At 43.0% G+C, this 11,938-nt stretch overlaps 1 protein-coding gene across 2 annotated transcripts in view; it reads right to left on the reverse strand.

The window, feature by feature from the left end:
* Positions 1-9,879, reverse strand: part of BPHL (biphenyl hydrolase like) — a 24,828-nt gene extending 14,949 nt beyond the window's left edge. The window contains exons 1-2 of one of the 2 annotated variants that reach the window (XM_054019024.1): positions 9,683-9,879; positions 990-1,093 (exon numbers count right to left, since the gene is read on the reverse strand). In XM_054019024.1, coding sequence (XP_053874999.1) covers positions 990-1,093; positions 9,683-9,804 — 226 coding nt within the window. In that variant the 5' untranslated portion in view covers positions 9,805-9,879. Of the gene's footprint in view, positions 1-989; positions 1,094-1,488; positions 2,011-9,682 lie in introns of those variants that run through there. The other variant, XM_054019025.1, reaches the window with a different exon arrangement.
* Positions 9,880-11,938: the final 2,059 nt, after the last annotated feature.

Below are 11,938 nucleotides of genomic sequence, written 5' to 3' on the forward strand. Positions count from 1 at the left end.
ACATTTAAAATAGGTAAGACAACAAAATCTGGCAACTAGTGTTTTAGTGGTAATAATTAAACTATAGCATGTACATTTCAAAATAAAACTACGTATACATTGCAAAAAATCAATTTTTAATTCATGCATATGCCTTTCTTGACTTCTCTCAGAAACAGGATCAATATCAGTAATGAACAATTTAAGAATTATTTCCCCTACACCATTAGAATTAGACAGTCCCTTTTCTTCCTATTTTTTTGACACCATCTCTCCAGAAATATCTCCAAAGGGAGAGGTTGCAACCACTAGATAGACATTCCTGGCCATTGGTGCACTCTGGGTCTCCAAAAGCAGCTGAGAATCAAATATAACTGATGCATTATGAAACTGAATAACCAAAAGGTGAACATACATTCTTGTTAAAAAAATATATATATATATCACCTCTCCTATTTTTCCCCTTCATGAGAAAGCTCTTGTTTAAACAAGATGTAAACGCTGCCATCGTATTGTTCATTATTATAGCTGGAATTGGAAAGCACTTACACTCTTTTTAGAGATGATCATTCATTCAGTCCTCATATACTAAAATATAGAACACAATGGACCTGACTCTCCATTGTTTGTACCTTGTGTAGTCATTTGCACCTGTGCAAAGTGAACGTACAACATTACTAAATCAGAATAGTAGCATTTTACACCCACTTTGTGCTGGTGTGAGTGACTACAGAAGGTGCAAGGCAATGAAGATTCAGGCCTAGAATGTTTGCATTTAGAAGGTCTCTGGTGTTCTAGATAAGAATAACTTTGTAAAACTGGTAACTGTTTAAAATAACTTTGATTTTTCCTAACTCTATTACATGTACCAAATTCTAGTTTTTAAAAGGTAATGCATAAAAAGGTAAAAAGTTGCTGAAAAAGATCTTACAAAAAGAGTACAAAATAGCTTTAGAAAAATCAAGAAAAAAGTACTGATATCAAGTCCTAATATGACAAAAGTTCCTGACCTAACATCCCAGGAAGAAGCAGAACTGCATGATCCCCTTGTCCTGTCTGTTTATAATGCAGCGGCACTCCATTCACTTTGATTTTAGCAGATGTTATTGAAGTACTAGAAGAAAAGAAAATTATTCAACAAGCTAATATCTCATTACAGTGCAGTCATTCAGTGGACTATGCAGTAATTACTAATGCTAGACACTGACAACACAGCCATATTTAAAGGGTTCTGTTTGCCTTTGTGGGGGTGAGGGGATGTGAGAGAGAAAGAATCAAACAGATTGCTACTGGAAAATAGAGGCAGACTACATGGGAAGTCAGGCATCTGACATTTTTACTTTATAATACTGTGCAGTTCTGCAAAGTGTCTTTTAAAATAATTTGTATCTTTTGGAAAAAAACAAAACGTTTCAAATCTGAATAATGTTATAAAAATAAACCTCTTACTGAATACCTCCTCCCACCCCCACCCCCCCCCAAAAAACCCTCAGAAGTAATATTGCCTACCCTCCCCAGCACAGAGGATGACAGGACATTGCTTGGAGCAGGAGCCAGTGCTCTGTGGCAAGATGGAACATTGAGAGATCCAAAAAGGAAAAGAGGTAAGTTCTAAGTTCTGAATGACTCTCTTAGCCTGGCTATTGGAGGTGTGCAGCACATTACTAAAGTTATTGGAATGTTGTTAAAATCCTTGGTATATCACTTTTCAGCCCTTCGTTCTATACAGTACCCAAATGAAGTGACAGATACAGTAGGAATAAAAGCAAAAAGGATTAGGTCTAGTTAGTGAGATGGACTGTGCATCCACATAGGGAAGCAAATGGGGAATAAGGCACTCCCCTTGCTGCCCTAAGCAAAGTACCTGAGTCCAGGCATGCAGGTTAAAGGGGCACTGCATTCCTGTTTAGTACCCCGCCTTGCCCCTTGAGTAGGTGTATCTGGAGACTAGGCAGAGAGCCTTGGCTTTGCACCTCCTACGAACTGGCCGGTATAGGTAAGGTAGCATCCTAGGGATAGGAATACATTATTTCCCCTAAGTGCAAGGAGGTAACACCTCCACTTGTATGGTTCCTGTGTAGCCCTTGCTGCTGGTATTTTTTTAACTACTGTATCATAATCATGTTAAACTATGGTGGCTTCGGTATGTCATGTGATACTGATGGTAGCACAATAATGGGAGATTTTAAGAAACAATCAGTGTAACTACAGCTTTAAGTGCCTACAGAAGTGTGTTAAAAACAAACAAACATTAAAAGGAAATATCACTGTATTACTGAACTGCTTCCAAATGGCTGCTGTTGTTGCTCTGAACCTCATCCTCTGTTGCTACATAACAGAATGTGGTTTATGGTTACTTATGATCCAGTTGTGTAATGAAAAAACCTACAACTGGGGGCGGAGCGGGTGGAATCTCATCATACAATTCAATTCAATGTAATGTGAGCAGAGGGTATTGTTCAATTAGAAAATACATTACTGTGTAAAATGTTCCAACAGGAAGAAGTAGCGAAGTAAACCTTCAAGATTACAAAAGTCAGTCACAAGCGTAGGAAAATTAACAGTACAGAAAAATTCTAAAGGATGAAGATACTTGTATTTACATAGTTTGGAATTCTGATACCATCATCAGATAATTCTTAGAGAGATCATTGTTACATTGACTGTTAGGCCTTTGCTAACCCGCTACATATTTATGGAAATGTAAATTAATTTGATTTTTAATATATATTTCTACTTGGAATATTAGATGGTTTTAGACCCTAAATGTTTCCAAAGTGTAATCCATAAATGCAGGAACATGGTGCAGTAGAATTTGACTTATCCAGAAAAGTGATTATTTTTTTCCCCTCGAGTCTCTTTCAACTGACTGTTGAAGCCTGTCCGTTTCAAGTGGCTGGAGCAGAGAAAGGAGGTATTAGCGCCATTTTGAGTAATGACCTCTTTTTCTGCTCTGAATAGCAAAAATCTTGCTGGATATTGAGGAAATAAAGTACAAACCCATTTCCCATTGAAGAGGCAAGATAACTTGATTACTTTTACTTTTGTGTTAACTTCTATTCCAGCCACACGAGAACTCAAATATGCAAATGTGGGAGTTTTCTTCTATTCTACTCTCTGTAGGTTCTTATGCAGCTCTCATCACTGTAGTATATGAGCACCTTATAGTAGTGCATTAAGTGGCATGAGTAACATTGGTCACTTGTTTTTTTCTCTCTCTCCCATCCTCTCCTCAGGGGGAGAATTGTGTGTGCAGAGTAGTGGATTTTCTTTTTCTTTATTGTATCACTATATGTTGTATTTGGAGAAGGCAAGACCAAAGAGGTGCACCTTGCATTTGGAGTGGAAGGTAATGAGGTTTACGATGGTGCTTAGTTCCTGTGGGAGTTCTTTCCACAGTATCGGACCAGTCCCTGAGAAAGCGCTGCACAGATGAGCTTTAACCTTCCAGGTTATATCTTCACTGCAGAAAGAGGTGTGTTTTTACATTGAGAGAGCTAACCCAGATTAGCTATGTGAATTTAAAATCTAGTGGAGACAAGGCACAGGTAGTCTTTTATCTCAACTAGCTACCTCAAGGTAACACTTACCTGTGCCATGTCTCTACTAGGATTTTACATCTAGAAAGCTAATTCAAGTTAGCTAGCTCCATGTAATATCACACCTATTATTTTGCAGTGAAGACACAGTCCTACTCTCCACTCTACGCTACTACTCTCAGTCCTGGCCAGTCAAGGGAGCACTCACTACTGGCAAAAGTGCTTTTTTTAGGAAAGCATTCAAGCATGTGCATAAATCCATCCCTACTCAGGAAAGCACTTACACACATGTGTAACTTCAAGCATGTGCATAAATCCCATTGACTCCAGGGGCTTAAATATTTGTTTAAGTACTTTTCTGACTAGTGTGAGTGTTGGCCCTGGACTTCTGAGCCCTCTTTCCACCCCTGTGTAATTTCCTTTTCCAGGTCAAAGGAACAGTCACCCCAAACTACAAAGGACAGCTTCCTCAGTGACATGTATGAAATACATAGATGCTCTACCCTCCTTCTTGCTTTTTCTCCACAAGCTTCCTAGTGCTCCATAGCCCATGAGATTTACCTAATTGTACTTCTATTAGTTAACACGTGTAAAGTTGGAATTGTACGTTATGGTTTGATAGCACCAGATCTGTATTGCACACAGGAATATTTGGATCCAAGGGCAGGCTGCCAATAATCCCACAAAAAGTCTGCACTTTAACCTGGCATTAATACTGTGTACTGGAAGGTGAGGAGAGGGCACAGCGTGTTTGCAAAGAGATGGGGTGACAGACTGAGATATTTATTCATTTTCCCATTTAAGCAAAAATGTTTTTTCTAAGCCATAATCAAGGAGGGAGATAATACCATTGGGCAAACAAACTTCTATTAGTACATTTGCACTTTGTTATTTAAACAGGATACTGTGCATATTTACACCAAGAAGTGGGCTGTAGTCCACGAAAGCTTATGCTCTAATAAATTTGTTAGTCTCTAAGGTGCCACAAGTACTCCTGTTCTTCTTTTTGCATAACATTGTTGTAAACTTTGAGGTGGACCTTCATCAGGAAATGTTTTTTGAAAATACCTGCCATTTGGTGCAATCTGGGGCATTCCAAAAGCCAATTCCTGTAAAAAATCTGCTTTTCAGAAGTATTTTATGAGCCTCAAGGATGTAATCTACAATGTTTCTAGCCGTGTCCATAAAAGGATGAACACCACCCAAAAGCAAGGACATCACTTCAACCATTCATTCAACCAGTAAAATTTGAACAAAGGGCAATTTTAACATAGTCATTGTGTGAATGACTGAGAAAGCACTTTAGAGACAGTGACAGATCAGACATGAGGTATTAACCTAAGTAGGAAAGGATAGTTGACTGAAGTGAGAGATTATTGTAATTCCATATTTTATCCATTGTGAAATGATGTCAATGGATATCATTAAAATGAGCTGCGAGAATAGTCCTGGCAACTGGAATTTTAAATAATTTTAAAAGTCTTTGTTTTTTTGGCAGTAAGTCATGTCTTGCTCAAGAGGATAAAAGACCAATTTCTAAGTCTCAGTTTAATACCATCCTTTTAACTGCACCAAATATGAAACATCAGTGAAACTGATGTTTTTCTACACTTTGTTTTCATTACAGAATGTTGTACTTTGATGTTATTAATGATCTTTAAGTACAACACTATTCTATGATTTCACTGTATGGTTCTTGTCTTCTGGCATACCTCTGTATTACACACTTACCTCATTCAAAAATAGACATAGGAGTTTGCATTTTGTCTTCCAATTAATTTATATCCTAATAGTTGCAGTACTCTTTTGACTAACTTATCTCACTTTAAAAAACAAAAAACACATATGGACGTCTCACCATTTGGTTACCTAATGGTTAACCTTTATTCATTTTACTACTTTACCTGCCTTAAGTATCGTGGGTGAAATCTTTGCCCCATTGAAGTCAACGAGAGTTTTATTTGCTTTTTTGTAAGAATGTTATTTTAAAGCATTAAGGTTGAGAGAAACTTTCTTTCTATGCCACTCACAAAACAACTTCATGATTTAGTGAGATTGTTTTGTTCTTTATTAAGCTTTGACATTATGCTTACCTCTGTTCTAAACATGGAGGCTGGCATAACCCCCGCCACATAGTTTACATTCAGGACTGATTTCAGGACTGAATTACTTTTACTTTAAATCATTTTTCATAAAGCAACCCAAAATGAACAAACAATGGCTGTGCAAACTCCTATGCCTATTCATGGTAGTGGAATTAAATTGCAGTCCTTTATTCACAAGAAGGCAGCCCAGACTGTACATAAACTAAGTGTTTATGTAACACAATACTGTAGTTCAGGGATTGGCAACCTTTGGCACGCGGCTGGCCAGGGTAAGCACCCTGGCAGACCGGGCCGCTTTGTTTACCTGCCGTGTCCACAGGTTCAGCCGATCGCGGCTCCGACTGGCCGCGGTTCGCCGCTCCAGGCCAATGGGAGCGGTGGGAAGTGGCGGCCAGCACATCCCTCGGCCCGCGCCGCTTCCTGCAGCCCCCATTGGCCTGGAGCAGCGAACCACAGCCAGTGGGAGCCGCGATCGGCTGAACCTCCGGACGCGGCAGGTAAACAAGCCGGCCCGCCCACCAGGGTGCTTACCCTGGCAAGCCGCGTGCCAAAGGTTGCCAATTCCTGCTGTAGTTGGTAATGGCATGTACCAAACTAAGGCTCTGATCCTGCAATTAGATCTATATGCTCCATCTACACAAATCCTTTGAAGATTGGGGTGCAAGTCTGGAACTAGTTTTCATGACTATGGCTCATACTGGAAGAGTCATTATGCCATTTATAACTTAATAAATTTTGACTACCTGTTATGGGGATATGTTTTAACAAATTAATTTGACTATTAAAACAGATCAACCAAGCTTTTTTGTACCTACTGTAAATATCTATACATATAAACCAAGTTTCATAACCAAATATGATGCAGCTACATTTTTGAGCTCATGGTAAGAAGTGTGGCATGTCCTTTGCCCAATTTTTGAACAACACTTATTAATAGAAAGCACAGCCTATTTAAAAAAAAATAGTAAAACACAGCACTTTTCTTTTGATTTAAAAATTCCATTCCATGCAGCTTATTTGACTATATCCTTCACCATGGTGAATGAGCACCTCAACTCAATTTTAACTAACCCTTGTAGGAACATTTAATATCCCATTGCTTGAAACCATTTTAAAAATTGCAAAAAACCCTTCCTAACTTTACTGACAAAACTACCCTCCTGTTGCCTTTTTTTAAAGTGGGCACTGAAGTGTTGTTTTTACAGACCTCTGGAGAAAAACTATACTGCTTTCCTTTTTCATGTTGCACTTACACATTCTGTAGCCTTTCCCTCTGACTAGTTATTAACTTCATATGAAGTGACCTTCTGCTGAATGTGTGATGCTGCCTCACACTTGCTCTTGAGCCAAGTAAAAAGAGACTGTTGGAATTTCATAGTCAATATATACAGACCTTTTTATCTGGATGAAGACTAAGTGAGGGGCTGCACCACAAAATCAGCAAATCATCACATTACTGTGAAGTTAATATGTAATCAGTCAGGGAAAAGGCAGAATCAGCAAATCAGAATGCTAATCTCAAAAAATTAACCACTCTATTTTTTTCAACAGGCTTGAGGTAGTCCATTTCACTCCCTACTTAGAATAGGCAACACTCAGAGTGCTACTGGTTTGTCAAAAAACATTAGGCATAGTAGAAAAATGTTATTGAAGCATGTAAAAATAAGAGCAATTTTATTGCCTTTGCCAAACAACAAGCCCATGCATGTCTTTTATGACTTCCAAGATAAAATTTGCAGTTTTGTTTGTCCCATCTATGCATCTAAGAGATTCTCTGCTCCTTGTATCTTCCTCCTTGATTTTGACAGGAACAAAGGTCTTCTGTTTTGGAAGAACTGACTGTATGCACAGGATCAGATAGATCAGTGCCCCCTAAAGGCATGGTAGCTTGATAATGAAATGGAAATTATTTGCCTCAGTGGTAGTGTTGTGTTTGTGTGTTAAATGGGACAAAGTAATGCACATTGGAAAAAAATAACCCCAACTATACATACAATATGATGGGGGCTAATTTAGCTACAACTAATCAGGAACGAGATCTTGGAGTCATCGTGGATAGTTCTCTGAAGACGTCCACGCAGTATGCAGCGGCAGTCAAAAAAGCAAACAGGATGTTAGGAATCATTAAAAAAGGGATAGAGAATAAGACGGAGAATATTTATTGCCCTTATATAAATCCATGGTACACCCACATCTTGAATACTGCATACAGATGTGGTCTCCTCATCTCAAAAAAGATATACTGGCATTAGAAAAAGTTCAGAAAAGGGCAACTAAAATGATTAGGGGTTTGGAATGGGTCCCATATGAGGAGAGATTAAAGAAGCTAGGACTTTTCATCTTGGAAAAGAGGAGACTAAGGGGGGATATGATAAAGGTATATAAAATCATGAATGGTGTGGAAAAAGTGAATAAGGAAAAGTTATTTACTTGTTCCCATAATATAAGAACTAGGGGCCACCAAATGAAATTAATGGGTAGCAGGTTTAAAACAAATAAAAGGAAGTTCTTCACACAGCGCACAGTCAACCTGCGGAACTCCTTGCCTGAGGAGGTTGTGAAGGCAAGGACTGTAACAGGGTTTAAAAGAGAACTAGATAAATTCATGGAGGTTAAGTCCATTAATGGCTATTAGCCAGGATGGGTAAGGAATGGTGTCCCTAGCCTCTGTTTGTCAGAGGGTGGAGATGGATGGCAGGAGAGAGATCACTTGATCATTACTTGTTAGGTTCACTCCCTCTGGGGCACCTGGTATTGGCCACTTTCAGTAGACAGGATATTGGGCTGGATGGACCTTTGGTCTGACCCAGTCTGGCCATTCTTATGTTCTTAAAGATGTCACTAGGAGGGTTCCAGCACATTGGATGGAGAAACTGCGATCAGCAATGTGTGGTCTGCAAAGTATGTTTTATGACTATACTCTAGAGAGGGTAAGTCTGTACAACCTAATTCTCAAAAAAATACAATTTCAATCCATGCTGGTCAGAAATTGTGCTAGAATCATGCTAATACAGATTTGATCCCCTTGACCACAGCCACCCTAACTTGCGGAGGCTGAGAAGCTAGTTTTCTGCCTGATTATGTTGGCCAGCATATACAGGGCATCGGAACTAGATGTGAACAGTGTCTGAAACCTGTTTTAAAGAAGGTATGCCTCATTTCACACCACCCAACACAACTATATATGTACACAGAAAACTTGTTTTTAAAACAATGTTTAAAAACTTTTCCTACCTGTAATGTAGAGAGGGCCAAGGCCGACAGGCCCATAGCCCTGAACTTTAGTGCCCAGCAAGCCTGTGCTGGTGCATCTACTTCTAGCACAGCACTGTGGTTCTCTGCCCCCTAAAGCCTGGCTCAGCCTTGCACCCTCCATAGGCTGAAACCACATTTGTATTGTATCCACAAATCATGCTACAGCATTGTGCTTTGCAGAAATGGGGTGCAATTTGTGAAGGACAAGGGAACGCCACTTCAGTTTCAGCTACGCCACAAATCCAAGCTGGGCTTTGGCTGGGGGCAAAGGATTGTGGCGTGAAGAATGGATTTGCAGGGGCAGCTTTAAAATTCAGCTGTCAACTTTCCCTTTTCCCTCCTCAGTCTTTCTTCCCTACCACATCCCTTAGCAACCCTGGCTGCTTCCAGGAGGCCGCTGGCCCCTAGTAGAGGAGCTAGGGGTGCAGCGTGGCACTGGGGGAGGGGGAGGGGAGAAGGGAGGGGGAACAGGGACTCAGTCTAGAGCTCAAAAAGAGGAGAATGGGGGTAGGGGGTGGAGACTAGTGACGGGTCCTTATAGCAGAAGAAGGAAGCTAAGGAAATAAAGCGCCCTCCCCCCAATATCCCTACAGAGCCTACTGCCAAAGCCCAACCCCCAAACACCCCACAGCCCGATCCCCCCAACGCCCCCAGCTTTCCCCAAAGCACTACACCACCCCTTCCTCAAAACACCTCCCCGAGGCTCCCCAGCAGCAGCACGGGGCTGAGACGCCCTGGGGGGCGGGGGCGGCTCCGCGCGGGCTGCGCCGCGGCCTGGCCGGGCAGAGCCGGGGCTGACTTTACCCGTAGGCGGCAGCAGCAGCAGCAGGTCCCCGGAGCCCGAGCAGCGGCGCCCCGCGCGCGGCCGGCGGGAGCTGGGAGAGGAGAACCCGCAGCAGCGCCCCGCCAGCGCCCGGCCGAGCCATTCCCGCTCCCCGCAGCTGCCAGCCGCCCCGCCTCGGGCGCAGGGCGCAGGGCGGGCCGCGGTGTTGCAAAGACCCCACCCCCTGGCTCTCGCGTCGCCCCACACGGGCCACCCGCCAGATCATGTTTTGGCTCTTCGGGGCGGTGGCTGAGCGAGGCCTGCGGGAACGGAGGGGACTCGGGCTGCTTGGCAGTGAGGCGAGGCTGGGCAGGCCCCCAGGGGGAGCGCTGGTGCAGGAGCTGGTCCCAGGGGAGCAGCGTCCACCCTCGTTGCCCCGTGTGCCCGCTCCTCCTGCAGAACGGAGGCCCCAAAGCTGAGTGAGTGGCATTGCGACCTGGTGCAGTGCCACCCATGTGCAGCTGGAGGGGCCGCGGGGCTTCGCCTGAGGGACCCCTGCATGCTCCTCCTCATTGCTGCCCTTGGGAAGGCCCAATGCTGGTGACTTGGCACTCCTGCCCATTGGCAGAATGAGTGTACAGCCCTGGGGACCACTGCCCCCCACACACCTAACGGCTGGTGATGGCTTTGGGCCCCATTGGACAGTGCTGTGCCCATGTCGCTCACACCATGGGGATGGATGGTCTGTGCCACCAGACAGCCACACCAAGGTAGGGTGACCAGAAAGTGTGAAAAATCGGGATGGGGTGGGGAGTAATAGGCGTCTATATAAGAAAAAGCCACAAATATTGAATATTGGGACTGTCCCTACAAAATCAGAACATCTGGTCACTCTACACCAAAGTGGCCCTCCTTAAGCCTGTGCCACACACAACGTTGCAGTGGTTTACCTTGAGATGTGATTTTTAAACCAATTTAGTTAATTTGAGCCGTCTGTGCATGGGGATACTTAGGGTACAGCCACTGTGCCTCAGTGTAGACACTACCTATGCAAATGGGTGGGGTTCTCCCATCAGCACAGGTAATCCACCTCTCTGCGAGGTGATAGCTAGGTCGACAGAAGAAAGTCCATCGACCTATCACTGGCTACGGGGGTTAGGTGGTCGGCATAGCTAAATCTCAGAGATGTGGATGTTTCACACCCGTGAGAGACGGTGCTATGCTGATGTAAATTCTCACTGTAGAGCTGTGTCTACACTATAGAGCCCATGCCGGCATAGCTATTGCACCATAGTCCTTTAGTGTAGACACTGCAGGTATGTCTACACTACAATCACTACAAAGTCACAGCTCCAGTGCTGTAGCTGCACCACTGTAGTGTAGTGCTTACTACAGAGTGGGAAGAGGTTCTTCCGTTGTTGCAGTACATCCACTTCTCTGAGAGGCAGTAGCTAGGTTGATGGAAGAATTCTTCCATCAGCCTAGCACTGTCCACACTGGGACTTAGGTTGGCTTCCCTACGTGTCCCTGAGCAATGTAGCTAGGTTGACCTACGTTTCTAGAGTTCTATCTACTTAGTAACTGCACCTCTGACAGCATGCTTCACTGGGGTCCTGCTGACATAGCTATGTTGTCTGGAGGTGTGAATTTTGCACATTCCGACCTGACATAGCTATGCTGGCAGAACTTTGTAGTATAGCCCAGGCCTTATACAGGAATAAGAGTGTCTATGTGGGTTATATCAGTATAACTATAGCAATTTACATTCACATCTGCACTTATACTGGTACTCATAGATTCTAGGACTGGAAGGGACCTCGAGAGGTCGTTGAGTCCAGTCCCCTGCCCTCATGGCAGGACCAAATACTGTCTAGACCATCCCTGATAGACATTTATCTAACCTACTCTTAAATCGCTCCAGAGATGGAGATTCCACAATCTCCCTAGGCAATTTATTCCAGTGTTTAACCACCCTGACAGTTAGGAACTTTTTCCTAATGTCCAACCTAAACCTCCCTTGCTGAAGTTTAAGCCCATTGCTTCTTGTTCTATCCTTAGAGCCTAAGGTGAATAAGTTTTCTCCCTCCTCCTTATGACACCCTTTTAGATACCTGAAAACTGCTATCATGTCCCCTCTCAGTCTTCTCTTTTCCAAACTAAATAAACCCAATTCTTTCAGCCTTCCTTCATAGGTCATGTTCTCAAGACCTTTAATCATTCTTGTTGCTCTTCTCTGGACCCTGTCCAATTTCTCCACCTTTCTTGAAATGCAGTGCCCAGAACTGGACACAATACTC

This window comes from Malaclemys terrapin, chromosome 2 (assembly GCF_027887155.1).
Source record: "Malaclemys terrapin pileata isolate rMalTer1 chromosome 2, rMalTer1.hap1, whole genome shotgun sequence".
NCBI lineage: Eukaryota > Metazoa > Chordata > Testudines > Emydidae > Malaclemys > Malaclemys terrapin.